General features: G+C 46.2%; 2 protein-coding genes across 5 annotated transcripts in view; one reads left to right on the top strand and one right to left on the bottom strand.

Moving 5' to 3' along the window:
* Positions 1 to 18,951, bottom strand: part of LOC307209015 (killer cell lectin-like receptor subfamily B member 1B allele A) — a 250,274-nt gene that overhangs the window by 215,125 nt on the left and 16,198 nt on the right. The window lies entirely within an intron of this gene.
* LOC307209049 (early activation antigen CD69-like) lies at positions 6,896 to 18,746 on the top strand. 3 transcript variants are annotated; one of them, XM_079964143.1, is made up of 7 exons: positions 7,698 to 7,792; positions 8,392 to 8,531; positions 14,400 to 14,443; positions 15,246 to 15,311; positions 15,842 to 16,023; positions 17,308 to 17,411; positions 18,305 to 18,746. In XM_079964143.1, the coding sequence occupies exons 3-7, from the start codon at positions 14,437 to 14,439 to the stop codon at positions 18,426 to 18,428; spliced, it is 483 nt and encodes a 160-aa protein (XP_079820269.1). In that variant the 5' UTR covers positions 7,698 to 7,792; positions 8,392 to 8,531; positions 14,400 to 14,436; the 3' UTR covers positions 18,429 to 18,746. The 3 variants fall into 3 exon arrangements, with proteins under 3 accessions (XP_079820270.1, XP_079820268.1, XP_079820269.1); XM_079964144.1 differs by lacking the exons at positions 7,698 to 7,792; positions 8,392 to 8,531 and adding an exon at positions 6,896 to 7,050; XM_079964142.1 differs by lacking the exon at positions 8,392 to 8,531 and having other exon boundaries at positions 7,669 to 7,792.

Raw genomic sequence — 18,951 nt, 5'->3', positions numbered from 1 at the left:
GTCATCTGAATGCCTGCAAAAGGATCGGAATGCAGAAGGACGGATCGGACGGTATCTGCGCGTCAAGATGATTGATGAGGTATGTGCTACTGCTCCGGGCAGCCTGCCAGCATCTAATTAATGGCTTTATGGCTGGACTTTGAACTTTTATGTCCGTTTTGCCGGGAACAGGCAGCGGCTATGCCTATGCTGGGGAAATCGAAAGTAACTTTTAAAAGTGCTTTTGGGCTGAAGCAGCTGCTGATAACAGTGACGCAGCATGATTTAGGGCAGCAGAGAAAAAGCTGTTTTGAACTTGCCTTTGGAATGAGGCTTGAAGCAGCAGAGATGCAGCTTGTATGAAGCAGCTTGTTTAAAGCAGCAGAGATGATGCAGAAGGCTAATGCCAGAGACATGATGGCCCTTCAGGATGCTTGTGGGATTCCCAAGCTCAATAAGAAGAACTACGTGGACTGGGTTATCTATGCAGAGGCTATTCTGCGGAAAGAGGGTCTGTTTGAAGTTATTACAGACACCCCCCCAGCTCCAGTTACAGATGCATGGAAAGCTAAAGATTCCAAAGCAAGGGGAACTCTTACATTGATAGTATCCCCAGAAGAGCTCTGTCTATTGCGTGATAAGACCTCAGCCAGAGAAATTTGGGACGCTTTGAGAGAGGCTCACTTGATGACAGAAGCTGGATCTACTATGTTTTATTTTAACAAGCTGCATAATATGATGGCTAGCTGCAGAAGGCTGGCTGATGCAAGTGGGGAATCTGATGCCAATCAGCCACATGCTCAGCTCAGAGTAGCCTGTGATACTGCCATGATTCAGGATGAAGCAGATTGCCAGGGTGATAGCTGCATGGGAAAGGGGGAGTCTTCACAGACGTCATCCCAGAGTGCAGTGGAACCACCAGATGGCGCCAAAGCTTTGAAGGCAGTGAAATGCTACTCGTGTGGACGTCTAGGCCATATGAAGAGGGAATGCAGATATCCCAGGGCCAAGACAGAGCAGCGCAGCGAAGGCTCATCGCGTGGAAAAGGCCAGAGCAAAGGCAAAGGTCCGGTGTCCAGGACAACGCAGCACAAGGCAATGGTCTCACGCTTCACTCCAAAAGTTGCAGAGGTCCAGAAGACGTCTAGATCTTTCTTCGTTGTTGATTCAGCGGCGACGCACCACATGTGCAACGATAAGCGACTGTTCGTGTCTTTTACACCGCAGGAAGGTGCGATTCACCAGGCGGATGACCACACAATTCCCAGTAAAGGCTACGGAACTGTTGTTCTTCACAGTTTGGACTTATCAATACAGAATGTACTTTATGTGCCGGATGCCAAACATAATTTGCTCAGCGTTGGACAGCTGAATGAGCGGAACATTGACGTTTCCTTTAAGAACAAAAGGTGCATCATCACAAAGAAAAATGATTATGTATTGTATGCTGAATATGTTGATCGTTTGTATGTTTTGTATTATGATGATGTTGTGCAGGATGACACTTGTTGCATTGCAGGTTCTGACAAATGTTTGCATGCAGAATGTATTCATGATTTTCATCGAAAATTTGGTCATTTGGGTTTTGAGGCGGTATCTAAAATGCCTGCCTTGGTTGAAGGTATGACTATTAAACCCTGCAGGTACCACATGAAGTGCAAGGCATGCGCAGCAAACAAGGTGAAAATGGCTGCGAAAGGTAAGGTGTCTAGTAGGCAAGCTACAGAACCATACCAAATTGTTCATGCTGATTTGGTTGGACCACTAGCGCCCTCTTTGGTTGGTAATAGGTACTTCATGGTTCTCATTGATGCATTTTCCAGGTATATTCATGTGTACAATCTCAAGCAGAAATCAGAGGCTTTTCCTATGTTCAAGGAATTCTGTGCTTGGTTGGGAAATGTGCATGGTAAGAAGATAAAAATTCTTTTCACAGATCGCGGGGGAGAATTCACTTCTCAGCAGTTTGAAGCTTTTCTGACTGAGAAAGGAATTCAACACGATTTGTCTAGTCCTCGCTCGCCATGGCAGAATGGACTTGCAGAACGAGCAAACCAGACATTGCTTCAAGGGTTAAAAACCTTGCTACATGATGCAAATCTTCCAGAGAGTTATTGGGCCGAAGCTCTCTCATGTTTCACTTACAGTTATAATCGCAGGTTATCTTCAGCGATTGGTTGTACCCCCTATGAGAAGATGTTTGGCAAAAAGCCATACATCAAACACATGAAAATTTTTGGTTCTGACATGTGGATTCACTCACCACAAAACTCCAAGTTAGACAAGCGTGGTTTGCATGGTATTTTTCTAGGTTATGAGAAAGGTTCTTACAGAATAAGGATGACTGACTCTAAGACTATTAAGCTCACAAGAAGTGTTGAGTACAATGCCAAGTGGGGGGAGAATGTGGGAATTTTCCAATGTTACCCTGATGACAGTGATGAGACTGAGGATAGTCAAAAGCAGCCACAGCAACCCACACCCACTGATGAAAGTTCTGATTCTGAGTCTGAAACTGAATCAGGTGATTCAGAGGATTTCAAGAGTGCGAAAGCCTCTATGCGACCCTCTGAAAGCTCTGATCAAGAATTGGAGGAACCATTGTTCACAATAGGTCGCTTTTCTCCTAAGAAGGAAGAGGAGAGTGTTGAAGACTTAAGGCTAATTCGCAGGTCACAAAGAGCCACAAAAGGTAGACCTCCAAAGAGATTTGCTGATGAGTTTGCTAAGATAGCAGTAACAGCTGTTAAAAGCTCCAAGAAGGTATTTGAACCTTCAAGTTTCCAAGAAATCCAGGATTTGGATTCAAAGGAAGCTGAGCCATGGTTAAATGCCATGAAGGCTGAGCTTGATTCCTTGGAAAGGAACAAAACATGGGAACTTGTTCCAGTAGTTCCAGGAATGAAACTGCTTGGAAGCAAATGGGTCTTCAAAGCGAAGACAGATCAAAATGGCAAGATAGTCAGACACAAAGCCAGATTGGTAGCCAGAGGTTTTGCACAGGTACCAGGTGAAGACTATCACGAGACCTACTCACCCACAGTGAGGTATGAGAGCATTAGGCTTATGCTCAAGCTAGCTGCAGAGGAGAATCTACACATTAGTCACCATGATGTGAATACAGCTTTTCTGTACGGATCTCTAGGTGAATCTCTTTATATGCTTCCACCTGATGGCGTACAGGTAAAACAGGGATTTGTTTGTGCTCTGAAAAAGTCCCTTTATGGTCTCAAACAAAGTGCACGGTGTTGGCACACAAAACTCACTGAAGTATTGTTTTCTCTAGGTTTTAAGCAAGGGAAAGCTGATCCATGTGTATTTGTCAAAGAGGAGGGGCAAAAGAAACTGTATTGTTTGTTTTATGTTGATGATTTATTATTCTTTTGGAAAGATGTCACAATGTACAATAACGCCCTAGCTCAACTGAAAGAACACTTTGACATGAAAGATCTTGGTGAGGTAAACAACTACCTGTCTCTGGAAATAGAGAGAGATCAAAATGGTAACATTCTAGTACACCAGTCGCGGAAAATTGCTGATGTGTTAGGCAAATTAAACCTGATGGATGCTAACCCTGTAGACACACCGATGACAACAGGTTATCAGGTAGATGACACTGAAGAAGCATTTTCTGACACTACACTGTACAGAAGTGTGCTAGGCAAGCTAAACTTCATTGCCAGATGTTCAAGACCTGACATTGCTGTTAGCTGTAATTTGCTAAGCAGACAAGTCAACAGTCCTACTGTTAAGGATTGGAAAGCTCTGAAACGCATAGCGCGGTATTTGAAAGGCACTATGCATTACAGACTGAGATTTAACAATCAGAAGTCTGGTGGTCTTGAGATATTTGCAGATGCAAGTTTTGGAAGTGACACTACAGACAGGAAAAGCACGTCTGGAGTTTGCTATATGTACAATCAGGGTCTATTTGATTGGTCATGCAAGAAGCAAACAACAGTTAGCTTAAGTACTTGTGAAGCTGAACTGAATGCACTGTCTTATTCACTTAAGGATTGTGAATGGTTGTTACAATTGTGCAAAGACATGAAAATTCCTGTCAAATGTCCAATCCAGGTTTACCAGGACAACAAAGCATGTTTGGCTTTGCTGAATTCTGAAGGTTGTAAGCAAAGCACGAAGCACTTGCAATTGAAGGTGCAACATGCTAGGGAACATATTCAGAAGGGACTCGTAACGGTGTCCTATATGCCAGGTAATGAAATTCCTGCTGATGTATTGTCCAAGATTGTATCAAGGGATCAACACTGTACCTATGTGCAGAAGTTGGGTTTGTACTGATATTGTACGAACACGCTGCCCAGTGGTGTTCACAGAAAGGGGGAGGATGTTGGTTTCTGCTCTCCTCACTGTGCAGCGAAAGGCTTGTCACAAGACAATGTTTACATTCCACAGACAGCATTGCTGTTATGTTTCCCACGGGAAAGGGAGGCTGGATGTGACGTACACTGGTTTCCTGTTTTTCACTGTTCTCACAGTGTGATTCTCTCCGAGCTTCAGAGGAGAGAGGATGCAGTTTCTGCTCCGGCAGAGACAAGATGGTTTTCTGTAATCTACCAGCTTTAAAATATAAATAAAGCAACTTAGAGTATGTGCACGTATTCCTCATCATTCCGCTGTGCACTGGACACTGCTATAAATCAACAGAAAATACTTTATGATTTATTTTTATTTCAGTCATTTATAAACCACTTACCAATGCACCAATGCACCTTCTAAGCAATTACAGATAGGTAGCCGTGTTGGTCTGCCATAGTCAAAAAAAAAAAAAAAAGAAAAAAAATCCTTCCAGTAGCACCTTAAAGACCAACTAAGTTAGTTCTAGGTATGAGCTTTCGTGTGCATGCACACTGAAGAAGGTATCTGAAGAAGTGTGCATGCACACGAAAGCTCATACCTAGAACTAACTTAGTTGGTCTTTAAGGTGCTACTGGAAGGAATTTTTTTCTTTTATTTTATTTTTCTTCTAAGCAATATTCAACAAGGTTACGACTCATTATAACTGACTGGAGTTAGTTAAAATTAACCATAAAATTGGGGAAACTTGCTGAAATGTAACAAGTTTTCACCAAGGAAGAGGCCTGTTCAACACACATGAACACACACCATACAGTAGTTGTTAAATGGCCATACTTTGTAAGTTGGGTCTTCGCAAGTTGTTCAGTGTAGTGCTAAACATTTTTTTAATAACACCAAGCATTGTTGTCAAGTGCTGTGCCTTGATAAAGCAAGTTCAACTTCTGGGCAAATTGTTGAGAACCTTGTTAGAAAATGAGAGAGAATATTATGAAAATGATATACAGGTGGTACATGACACCAGCCAAGCTTGCAAAAATATATCATTTGACTGATAATAAATGCTGGAAATGTAAAGAGACTGAAGGTACATTCTTTCACCTTTGGTGGACGTGCCCAAGGATTAAGGCTTTCTGGGAGATGATTTATAATGAAATGAAAAAGGTATTTAAATATACTTTTCTGAAGAAACCAGAGGCCTTTCTCCTGGGCTTGGTCGGCCAATTGGTGACAAAGAAGGATAGAACTTTTTTTATGTATGCAACAACAACAGCAAGAATACTTATCGCAAAGTATTGGAAGACACAAGATCTACCCACCCGGGAAGAATGGCAGATGAAGGTGATGGAGTACATGGAACTGGAGGAAATGACTGGCAGAATCCGAGACCTGGGAGAAGAGTTGGTAGAAGAAGATTGGAAGAAATTTAAAGACTGTCTACAGAAACATTGTAAAATTAAGGAATGTTAGAAGGATGCTGGAATGAAGTTATGTGGCTTTAGCAGTAATGTTACAAAGGGGTATGTAAAAATGGATTGTTAATAGGTGAGAATGTAAAGTTATAATATATTAAGATAAATTATTAAGATAAAAGTAAAAATGGAAAGGATTTGCTGAAATAACTAATTGAACTAGAATACAAAAAAGGGAGGTGTGAGGAGGTCAGGGAAACAAGTAAATGAAAGACAAAATATGGAAAGGTTGATTTGTTTTTAATTGTTTTTATTTTTTTGTATTTTGTATTTTTTTCTTTTTTTCTTATTCTTGTAATTTTTTGAAACTTTAATAAATATTATTTTTTTTAAAAAAAGAGAACCTTGTTAGAAAATTGTCTTCTTCTTCTTTGGCGATCACTCGTAGCCAAGTAAGATTGTCTTCCATAAAACGAAATGGAATAAAACAGTGGGAAAAGATCAGTGCTTGGAGCAAGACGGGCAGCCAGTGCACAGATTGAGAAGGTGCTGTGAAAGTTGATGGACCATCAACTATGTTCACAACTTATTTTTAGGGAGCCCACGCTAGAAATGCAATTGCAGATAGGGACCCCACACAACAGTTGGGCTAATCTGTCATTTTTGGTTTCTCACTCTTAAATTCAGTTCTCCACATTTACACATCCGTTAGTAATTTTTTAAAAGTCCTTTTGAAAATTCACCAGCATTTTACTGTTAATCTGTCTGAATAAACACATCTTTCTGTGCAATTTTGCCTAAAATACACAATTTTTAGCTGTCTTAAGCCCCTTATATAATGCATTCTTGTATGCTCTTTTCACTAGTATATGCATTTTTGCACAGTTTCCCCTAATAAGTGCATTTGTACAGAAGACTTGGCAGGAAAGCTGCATTGCAAGCACAAATTCTGAAGGATGGCTTCAGTGCCCTATAACCGTGAATTTGATCTGCTGCCAAGGTCTTGAGCAGCTGTAAAAGTCACCATATGACCTGACTTTGACATCTGTTCCAGAAAGTCCAACATGTTAAGTGAATGCAAGCTCATATCGGAATTTGACCACACCCTGCACTGCCACTTTGCTCAAGCAAACATAGCTTGTCTCTCCCTGTCAGTGTCTCTATAGCTGCTATCATTTTCTCTTCCACAACTGAGAAGAGTGACTCAGACAACAAATATTGAGGAGAGCACTCTGACAGCACCCAGGACAGCAAAACAACGGGTGGCAGCTTCCTTCCAGCTTCTACATACATTTCCTGCAATTCTGAAGTTTGCTGCTGGACCCAAATAGCTTCTAAACCGGTAAGTAGGAAGACAATCAGGGAAAGAGTGGGATTGTGTGAATGAGAGTAATGTGATTTGGTGTTGCTACAGTGTCTACTTAATGTCCCTGTGGAACTGCTTTGCTGGTTTGAAGTACAGTATAGCATATTTACAGCAACTGCTGTTGTTTAGCTTGCCTTCCCTCTTGCTCCCCTCCCTGACTTAATGCAACTCCAGGATCGTGGTGAGGCACTAGAAATCCTCCAATGGGGGCTATAGTCTGACTTCATCCAAATCCAGGATTGTGATACAGCGCTGCAGGGCCTGAATGACGAAAACCTTACATTTATATATGTATAGGAAGATATTTGCTGTTGCATTGTCACTTCATTACATGACTATGAAATTGTTCTTATGGTGGTTTGCAGAGAAGGGGTAGTGAACAGTGCAATTATGGGATGGAAGGGAGAAAAGTCAAAGAAGGGGGCAGGGGGGCCTGTTTCAAAAACTGTGTGAAGAATGTGAAAGAACATTGAAGGAATGTGGGCACATCAAATAGAAGAAGGCCATGGCTGAGCCACATTTTTCAGCAAAGGAGCCTGAATAGTAACCAGATAGTAACCAAAGATCCAACTACCGTCATATCAGAGCTCAGCTGGGTCCCGGCTGCCACACCCAGTTCCGACTCTCCTGACCTTGGACAGGAGAGTCCAAGTCCTGCCATCTTGAAGGAAGAAATGGACAATGGTCAGCCACAGAGAAATGTCGCACGCCAGAGAAGGTAAAAACAAATAAAATATTGTTCCAATTCTCTCTCCAGCTTGCTGCTTTTCCTCTGGCTCACATCCCTGCAACTTTCTGTCCTCAACTCTGGTTTTGTCAGTTAAGGGAGGTGGCAAAATTCATTTTCCATCTAGCACAAGCCCCTTAATACCCCATTGCCTCACCAGGAAGCTACCTTGGCTATTCCAGGAATTAGAAGGCTTGGTTAGCTTTTAACACTTGCAGGATCCAGGGATTAGAGGGGTCTGGCATACAGCTTAACACACACACACACCAAATTTATAATGCTATGTTTGGGGGAGAACCATGACATCACAAGCCCATGCACTTAATGTGTATCTCACACAGATTTGTGGAAAGCATTACGAAACCTAGAATTACTAAGCAAATTAACAAACCAGGAAGAGGAAAATGAAACATAGTTTCAAAAAACAAAAACAGTCTTTCTGAATCCTTCTTAACAAACATGTAGATAAAGCCGATCCATTAAACATTTCTCTCTCTCTCTCTCTCTCTCTCTCTCTATATATATATATATATATATATACTTTTGCAAAATCCCTTACCAAAAATACCCCCACATTTGAACTCATGCAGGAGCAGGTTTCCTCCAATTTACTATTTGAAGAACAAAGTATAAAAGTAATCATCATCATCATGATTTTATTAGTACCCTGACCATCTGACTGGGTTGTCCCAGCGACTCTGGATGGATTCCAACAGGATATACAAACACGGTAAAACATCAAACATTAAAAACCTTCCCTATACAGGGCTGCCTTCAGATGTCTTCTGAATGTCAGTTAGCTGTTTAACTCCTTATCTGATGGGAGGGCGTTCCACAGGGCGGGTGCCACTACGGAGAAGGCCCTCTGCCTGCTTCCTTGTAACTTCACTTCTTGCAGTGAGGGAACAGCCAGAAGGTCCTTGGTGCTGGATCTCAGGGTCCAGGCTGAGCAAAACTGGGGGAAATATGCAGTGGGGTCCCCCAAGGGATCATTTGTACTGGATTTATTCAGTAATGACTGTTGAGTCAGGGAAGAGGGCAAAGGGGAAGACAACAGCAAAGGATTGTTTATTGTTTTAAAAAACAACAACAACCCCCAAGCAGAATAGAGTGGTACCTCAGGTTACAGATGCTTCATGTTACAGACTCTGCTAACCCAGAAATAGTACCTCGGGTTAAGAACTTTGCTTCAGGATGAGAACAGAAATTGTGCAGCGGCGGCGGCGCGGCGGCAGTGGGAGGCCCCATTTGCTAAAGTGGTGTCTCAGGTTAAGAACAGTTTCAGGTTAAGAACAGACCTCCAGAACGAATTAAGCTCTTAACCCGAGGTACCACTGTATAAAGCGCCTCCAAAGGTACCCAACAGCAGAGCAATTTAAGATAGGAGAAACTGGGCAATAAAATGGCAAGTGCAGTTCAGTTTGAGTGAATGCAAAGTGGGTCACATCTTCACATTTACTTGTGATGGAGTCTGAGAACTAGCTGCAACCATCAAGGAAAGAGATTTTTCACGGCGGCTAGCTCAAAGGAGATCCAGTGGGACCACCAAACAACAAAGGAGTGCAAGGAATAATAAGAGCAATGTGGGTAGATTAGAAAGACCAATTGTTATGTAGTGAAGTTTCACCCTGGGCCAGCAGGGGGATACTGTATATAGTTTTCACTCAGGTCTGTAGATAGTTTTCCCTCAGGTCCACGTCAGTTATTTTAGGCGGGAACTCTGGGCTGTTGTTGTTACAATGTTGACAGCCGGCTGCCTATAAAAGCAGGCCGGCTGAGCTGTTTGTAGGCAGTTCTATTCCAGCTTACAAGAATAAAGAGCTACTTGGAGAAATCGCTGTGTCGTCTGCTATGTCAACCCACAACTTAACACTGGCGACGAGGTTGGGATCGATGGACATCAGAGCACAGCCAGATGCGGCCAGCCTCTGAACTGAGCTGAATCACTGAGCTGAATCACAGAGCGAAATCACTGAGCGAAATCACTGGACAGAACCAATTCAGAGCTGACTGTTCTGGCTAAGAACACTGTGTTCCATCCATCGCCCTTCACGCCGGCATCGGAATCATGGCTTCACTTGTGCCTCTACCGCCGTTTGCGCCAGCCTCTGAATCATGGGACTCCTACCTCGCTCGGTTCGACTGCTACCTCCAAGCCAACGAGCTGACAGCAGTATCAATGGATCGGAAGCGGGGCCTATTCCTCAGCCTCTGTGGGCCTGAGGTGTTTGAGACGGCCCGAGCATTGGTTGCGCCTGAAGCAGTCCAGGCAACACCATGGGACACGATCCAAGAGAAGCTCCGCAACCACTACGCACCAAAGCCGTCCAAGATTGCTGCCTGCCATGCGTTCTACCACCGGAACCAGGCAGAGGGGGAGTCAATCAACAACTACACCACCGCCCTGCGACAGGCTGCAATGCACTGCGAGTTCCGAGACTTAGACGATGCCCTGATGGATCGAATCGTCTGCGGGGTCCGGGACATCCATCTGCAACGGCGTCTCCTCGCCAAGCCAGACCTCACGCTACAGAAAGCCATTGAGGAGGCTGTGGCCTCAGAAGCTGCTGAACGCTCCGCCCAGGAGATCCGCAAGTCCAGCAGCCCGCGTCTTGCTAGGGAGCCAGTTCTGGTGCATCATGAAGAGGCCAGCAGTGATGAGGCATCCTCCAGTGAAGACGATGACGTGCACCAGACAAAGCGGGAGCGCAGGAAGTTCCAACAGAAGTCCAAGGGCCAACCGGAATGTGCCGGCTGCGGAGGCAACCATTCCCGTGCCAAGTGTCGATTCAGAGACGCCATCTGTAGGAAGTGTTCCAGAAGGGGCCACATCGCTAAGGTCTGCCGATCGGCTCCGTCTGACACCCCCCCCTTCATCGACTCGCAAGTCCAAGTCTTCACTCCAGTCTGCCAAGGAAAGTTGTTTCGCTCTCACCAACTGCCGCTGCCCGTCTGGAACCACGATTGGCCAAACCGACTCGCCTACGCGACGCAAGCTGAACGTCACGGTGCTCATTGAAGGAGCTCCATGTGACATGGAGATCGACACCGGGTCTGCCCTGTCCATCGTGTCATGGAGCACCATCAAAAGACTGGTACCCAGAGTGTCCAAAAGGCAACTCGACTCTCACCGCGTACACCTGAGAGATTACCAGGGAAACGACATTCCCGTGGTAGGCGTTGGCCAGTTCCGGATCGCCTTCAAGGATTTTTCGGGCCTGCTCCGGTTGGTGGTGGTCGAAGGTCAGCGGCCAAGCCTCCTAGGGCTAGACTGGTTTGATGCCCTCGGCCTGGAAGTCACCGGCATCAACTGCATCTCTAACGCAGAGACTGAGGGTCTGGTCAAAGACTTTGCCGAGGTTTTTGACGGCATCTTGGGGCAATATACAGGTACGCCCATCTCCTTTAGCCTTGATCCACAAGTCGCCCCCATCAAGCTAAAGCCACGCCGGGTTCCCTTTGCTCTCAAGGCTAAGGTGGACGAACAACTGGACAAACTGATCGCCCAAGGAGTTTTGGAGCCGGTTGACCACGCCAAGTGGGAAACCCCCATCGTCACGCCTGTCAAGCCAGATGGGTCGGTGAGAATCTGCGCTGACTACAAGTGCACGATCAACAAGGCACTTCAGCAGCATGCTTATCCGGTTCCTGTTGTCCAACACCTGCTGCATTCCCTGGGTGAGGGTAAGGTCTTCGCTAAGCTGGACCTTGCCCAAGCCTATCAACAACTGCCAGTCGATGATGCCACTGCTGAAGCCCAGACGATCGTCACCCACCGGGGGGCATTCCGTTGCCGCCGGTTGCAGTTTGGGGTAAGTGTGGCTCCTGGCATCTTCCAAAGCCTTATGGAGCGTCTCCTGCAGGGGTTTCCGGGCGTGGTACCATATTTTGATGACGTCTTGGTGTCTGCAGACTCACACCAGCAGCTGTTTGAGTGCCTCCGTGCCGTGCTGACCAGGTTCCAAGAGGCCGGGCTCAAGGTAAAGAGGGAGAAGTGCCAGATCGCCGTTCCACAGGTAGAGTTCCTGGGCTATCTTATCGATGCCTCCGGCCTTCACCCGACCACATCCAAGATCCGCGCTATCCAGCAGGCCCCCACCCCAAAGAACAAGACGGAGTTGCAGGCGTTCCTGGGGCTGCTGAACTTTTATAACATGTTCCTGCCCCACAAAGCCACAGTGGCTGAGCCTCTTCACCGACTCCTTAGCACTAAGACGCCTTGGGCCTGGGGTCATCGGGAGACGGCGGCCTTCAACGCGGTCAAGGCTCTCCTTTCATCAGACAGTGTGCTGGTACAGTACAGTGAATCCAGGCCGCTGGTCCTTGCCTGCGACGCCTCACCTTTTGGCATCGGTGCTGTCCTTAGTCACCATTTTCCAGATGGAAGAGAAGCACCGCTCGCCTACTTTTCCAGGACGCTATCTCCGACGGAACGGAATTACAGCCAGCTCGACAAGGAGGCACTGGCACTTGTGGCTGGAGTGAAGAGGTTCCATGAATACCTCTATGGCAGGACTTTTGACCTCATCACTGACCACAAGCCACTCCTGGGCCTCCTTGCCGGTGATCATCCAACTCCACCGGTTCTCTCGCCACGCATGCTGCGATGGACTGTTTTCCTGGCTGCCTACCACTACCGGCTCATCCATCGCCCGGGGAAATCGATGGGCCATGCCGACGCCCTCAGCCGTTGCCCTCTTCCAGCATTTGTGGAAGACCCGGCTCCAGCTTCATCGCTCCTTCTGATTGAGGATCTTCCGGCAGCGCCTGTATCGGCTGCCACTGTGGCCTCCGCGTCTGCCCAGGATCGCACCATCAGCCGGGTGCTCAACTGGGTGTGGAGGGGGTGGCCACAAGGGCCTTTTGCATTGGAGTTCCAGCCCTTCGCAACCAGACAACATGAACTCTCAGCTCATCGCGGCTGTCTGCTGTGGGGAGACCGCGTCGTGATTCCCCAGGGACTCCGTCAGCGCGTCCTGGAGGCTCTGCACGTTGGCCACCCGGGAATTGTCAAAATGAAGGCGTTGGCTCGGTGTTACGTCTGGTGGCCTAATATGGACGATGCCATCACTGCCTGGGTGTCCGCCTGTCAAGCGTGCCAAGAGTCGAGGCCGGCACCACCGGCAGCTAAGGGACACACCTGGGAGATGCCAAAGACACCCTGGTCGAGGGTGCACATCGATCTGGCTGGCCCCTTTCACGGCCGGACCTTTATGGTAGTGGTGGACGCCTATTCCAAATGGCTGGAGGTCGCCCTGATGCCCTCCACCACTACCGAAGCTGTCATCCGGGTGCTGCGAGGCCTGTTTGCAACGCATGGGTGTCCTGATGTCCTTGTCTCTGACAACGGACCGCAGTTCACGTCAGGCACGTTTGAGCGGTATCTTTTGGGACTGGGCATCCGCCATGCCCTAACGGCACCCTTTCATCCATCCAGCAACGGGCAAGCGGAAAGAATGGTGCGCTCGGCAAAAGAGGCACTGGCGCGCCTGGACCGGGCATGAGCGGGTCGCCGAATACTTGTTCGTGCAACACATCACCCCTCATGCGGCCACAGGGCGGAGTCCTGCTGAACTGCTTATGGGCCGCCGCCTCAGGTCACCGCTCGACCGGCTACACCCGGACTTTGCCGTGGCTGAACCCCCAGGCTGTGCCAACGCGCCACGGTCATTTGTCCCAGGAAACCAGGTCTTTGCCCGGAACTATGTGGGGGACATTCCTTGGGTGCCAGCCACAGTAGTGGGAGTCACTGGACCTCGCTCGTACCAGGTGGCACTCGAAGACGGACGCTTGTGGCGACGGCACATAGACCAGCTTAGGAGCAGGGTTGGGGACTTGGACACTACCGAGGTGCCCCCAACTACGCTTGCGGCTCCAGAAGAGACACGTACAGATGGCGAGGCCCCACCTACACCTCCCTCGCAAACTGCCAGCTTGGAGCCGAACCAAGCCACTGCAGAGGGTCTGCCAGACTTACCACAGACTCAGACCACTCCACTTGCGGAGGCTCCACCCACAGCAGCGGATCCAGGGGAGTTGGCTCCAACGCCACCTAGGGTCGCACCACAGCCTCAGCAAGAACTGTGTGGCCCTCTGGACTTGGCTACCAGTCCCCGGCGGTCTGGCAGAGTTTCCAAGCGCCCAACTTATTTAAAGGACTATGTTGTTGGACATGTATCACTGTTGGTCTAAGTATGGGAAATGTAACCGATATGCTTTTGTGCCTAATTGAACCATTACGTGTAGTGCTGTATATAAGGAAACCATTACGATTGTAACTAACGCCTTATCTCGGTGGGGAGGGGTGTTATGTAGTGAAGTTTCACCCTGGGCCAGCAGGGGGATACTGTATATAGTTTTCACTCAGGTCTGTAGATAGTTTTCCCTCAGGTCCACGTCAGTTATTTTAGGCGGGAACTCTGGGCTGTTGTTGTTACAATGTTGACAGCCGGCTGCCTATAAAAGCAGGCCGGCTGAGCTGTTTGTAGGCAGTTCTATTCCAGCTTACAAGAATAAAGAGCTACTTGGAGAAATCGCTGTGTCGTCTGCTATGTCAACCCACAACTTAACACCAATCAAGCGTGTTCTTTTGTTTAAGGAATCGTCCCGAAGCAAGAGCACATGAAGGACCTGCAATGCAAGGTGAGTATGAAAGGCCGTACGGTGCTTAGAGACACTGGAAACAAAACACTACTGAATAGGGGGACCTCAATATACTATTAAATATTGGAGGATCACATTATAGCTATATCAAGTTTGTTTTTGTTTTTTTAAAAAGCACATGATAGAGGAACAGTTTGATTACACTGCTGCTCTGTCTGTCTTCAAAAGAGGTCCGTGCAGGAGAACATTTGAGTGGGGAAGACCAGCAAGAAGCCACTTTTGATTTACCAGAGCTGTCACATTCCAGCACCGGGGCGGGGGGTGGGGAGGCGAGACGGCATGAATATGCATGCTTTTATGCCCAATCATCTGTGATTTTTCTACACAAGATGGGGAGAGAGCTAATAAACCAGAAGATATCACAGAACTGTTTAACATTTCAAAAGCAAAAAAACAACAACCCTGGCTTACGTAGTGTCATGGGGCGGGGGGAATCAGATGGAAACATATTTGGTGCCCGAGGCAGAGCAGCAAAAATAACAGCAACAATAATACATTCAGTGATGAATAATTTGCACCCTCTCTCATGATACCCAAAACTGGCTGCCTAACAGTAGGGCCGGCCGTGCTGTTAGGTTAAATCAAGCGTACTTCTGTGCATTTGCAGTTTCCCTCGTTTTCTTACAGTTTGGTAGTTTCCCCCCCTCCCCAAATTTGTTCATTTTGTTCCTATGACCAGAACTGCAAAATGCCACTGAGATAAAATAAATTATATATTCTCCTTGCCCCATTTTAGGCATTAGCACGGCCCTCATCATTTGTCTGTTTTATTTCCTTTCAGAGAATCAACAAAGAACTATTATCATAGCTGCAATCATAAGCATCCTATTCATAGTTTGGTGGGCAGGTGAGTTTTCTGAATTATTATTATTTTTTAGTGCTTTGTTCTAGGTCTCTGCCCGCTGGCCATTGCCCCCTGCTGCTGGTGAGTGCCAGCGCTAGGTCTGCCAAGTGGAGATGCCAGCGTTCTACCCACAGCAACCACAGAAATCCCTGCTCAGCTACCCTAGGGAAGAAATGGCAAGGGCTGTCCTCTGGGGTCTCCTGGCATGATTCAGATCCCTTTCCCCATCACAAGGGGCCTTTGATTCCCACTTCAACCGTCAGGTGAGGTTGATTTGATTTCCCTCCCTGCTTGTTCCTGATGTATATCTCCACTCACCCCTTCTTCCCTGTTAGGAAGGGACACACCATTTTGTAGTTCGCCTCAGGTGGCAAAATCTCTTGGGCCAGGTGTGAATGTAAGGGGGGGTTGAATTCTGCACAAATATTCATCATTTTATGATCATATCTACTCATATTTTAGCATTGGTAATCTTAAACTAATAATGATGTAGGCAAGTTCAGAGGAGAGTTTTTTTTCTCTTACATTTGCAGCACAGTATACTAATCAGCCATCCTCTGAGGTGTCATCTGTTCGAGCCTGTCCAGCTTTGTGGATCAACTACGAGGGAAAATGCTACTTTTTCTCAGAGGAAAAAGGAGATTGGGCTTCCAGTCAGATATTTTGTGATTCACATAATTCCGTCCTGGCGGTGATTGACAGTGAGCAAGAAAAGGTATGTCCAACCAATGACATTTGAGAGGCAATTAAGTCTGTGAGAAAATTACTGCTATACAGCCCTGACAGAAACACAAAGTCAACTCTTGATTCATCTTGAATCGTCATAACTTGGGACATGAGCAAATTCTCCATCTCAGCCGCCAGGGAACCATTTTCTTTGCCATGTTTTCAAATATATTGATATGCAGGATTTTGGAAAGGTGACGAAAGACTAGGATGTCGTTGGGTCACCTATGATGTACGTCATTGTAGATAAATGTTTAAACAAGTATTACAGTGAGCAGGGCTGATGGTAATACAGAATCCATGTACAGTGGTACCTCGGGTTACAAACACCTCAGGTTACAGAGGTAGTAGTAGTACCTCGGGTTAAGAACTTTACCTCAGGATGAGAACAGAAATCGCGCACCAGCAGAGTGGCAGCAGCAGGAGGCCCCATTAGCTAAAGTGGTACCTCAGGTTAAGAACAGTTTCAGGTTAAGAACGGACCTCCGGAACAAATTAAGTTCCTAACCTGAGGTACCACTGTAATTATTTAAGCTCAGCACTGGTGCTAGAGAGGGGAGACTGGCAATGGTGACAATTCAAAGTGCTGGAGCTGACCTTTAAAGCCCTAAACGGCCTCGGCCCAGTATACCTGAAGGAACATCTCCACCCCCATCGTTCAGCCCAGACACTGAGGTCCAGCTCCGAGGGCCTTCTGGCGGTTCCCTCGCTGTGAGAAGCCAAGTTACAGGGAACCAGGCAGAGGGCCTTCTTGGTGGTGGCACCCGCCCTGTGGAACGCCCTCCCATCAAATGTCAAGGAAATAAACAACTATCTGACTTTTAAACGACATCTGAAGGCAGCCCTGTTTAGGGAAGCTTTTAATATCTGATGGATTATTGTATTTTAATATTTTGTTGGAAGGCGCCCAGAGTGGCTGGGGAAACCCAGCCACATGGGCGGGGTATAAATTATTATTATTATTATTATTATTATTATTATTATTATTATTATTATCATCATCATCATCATCTTCCCAGAAACAGCAGTCCCTTTGCTGGGATGGGGCCTGCAAAGCAGTGAAGAGGTCTGTCTTCGCAGCTGCCCTGCCCCATTCTCATCCTGGCAAATACAGAGTGCGGCCACCACACCACCCACCCCATGCTGCTGCTGTATAGGCAGCCAACTAAGATCAGCTCCACTACAGAATCATAGAATCACATCAACACAGAGCGATAAGAAGGGATTTCTTTGAAGACAGCAGTTCTAAATCTGAATTTTGTGTGGCTTTAAGGCATTCATTCTGCGCTACATCAGGGACACTGGTCACTGGATTAGCCTGAGGAAGGACTCTGGACAAACCTGGAAATGGGGAAATGGGCAAGAATTCAAGAACACGTGAGTCCTTGTTCTCTTCAGTGTCTGGACTCTAGGATGGAAACCACCAAGTAGCCTGACAATTGCCTAGAACCAGATCTGCCATTCTTCCACATTTGTACATGGTTATAATATTTCTTAGAAATTATTAGATGTTAACCCAATTCTCAGATTAATGTAGCACAAAGGGATGGGGTTAGGGAGGATTGGGATCAAAATTGTGATGGGTGGGTGTGGGGGAATCTTGTGGAACAACCAACAGAATAGGTTTGTGAATGAAGAAGGAAGAGTTCATGTTTTCTGCCTTGGAAAGATCAAACTAGCCCTGAGCATGCAGAGAAGAGAAGTATGTTGTGGAGATATGAAGTAAACACAGAGAGTTAGCAAAATATCTTGTTTATTATTTGTAATGAGTTCTAGCACAACTTTCACCAGCTCATTGCAGAAGCTTACATACACAAACTAAAAATAGCACTACAAACCTATTACAAGTAGAACCACAGCAACACTGTAATCAGGGCAAAACATAATGCTTAATTGTTTATTAAAAAGTAGGCAAGATTAAGTGAGGAATATCTGTGATTTTATAAATATGTCCATTTAAAATGGGAAGATGGAGGACCTTGTTAACATACTTTCCCCTTTTTAGATGGATATTGAAAAAAATATTTTAAAAATTGCATAATAGACAACCGGGAGAGAATTCTCTAACTGCTGGTGCCAGCACCAAGGAGGCCCTACCTCTTATCACTAAAGAGGGACTACTGTAGTCAATCTTAAGGTTCCGATGAGCACAGACAGAAGTACAATACATCTGTGCTCTGAGATATGTCATTTCAGACAATTTCCTCTTTCTGTGAAACAGAGAATGGCCCCCTTGGCTTGATCCTGTTTTCTTGGTTCTTTTGCTGCAGGTTGGAGCTGAAAGAAGACGGAGAGTGTGCATTTCTGAGCACTGACATTGCCGTGTCAGATTGTCAGGTAGCAAGAAACTGGATCTGTAGCCAGCCTGATACTTATACAAGGAGCAGAAGTTAGGGCGCCATCCTAACCCAAGATCCACTGGGGTGAACGGGCAGCATAGGAGATCCAAATGAGAACTCCAGCCAGTAATCTGGTCTCTGCATTTTTGGACCAACTAAACTTTCCAAGTCATCATCAAGGGCAGCTTTTCCTCTCTTTGAAACAGAGAGTGGCCAACTTGGCTTAATCATGCTGTTGTCTTGGGTCTTTTGTTGGAGGTGAAAGAAGAAAATCAAGTGTGCATTTCTGAGCTTCTTTGTAACCCCACTTTCTAAAGCAGCACCCATATATTTTGTCTATTTCATTTCCATGTAATAAACCAAATCCTTACAACTTCCTCATATGACAAATTCTTGATTAGGCAACAGTGTTAAAGGCATACACACATTTTAAATGGACGCATATCCTGGCCCCATGCAAAAGGCTCTATTCCTTTCGAGAGTGTACGTCAAGTCTATACACGTATGTGGGTTTAGACATACCATTGACACATATGTGCAAACAGATGGACCCCTGGGAACAAGTGGTTCCATCCCTA

Source organism: Podarcis cretensis (assembly GCF_951804945.1).
Source record: "Podarcis cretensis genome assembly, chromosome: 2".
Lineage (NCBI taxonomy): Eukaryota > Metazoa > Chordata > Lepidosauria > Squamata > Lacertidae > Podarcis > Podarcis cretensis.
This window is presented reverse-complemented; position numbering and strand designations above follow the sequence as displayed.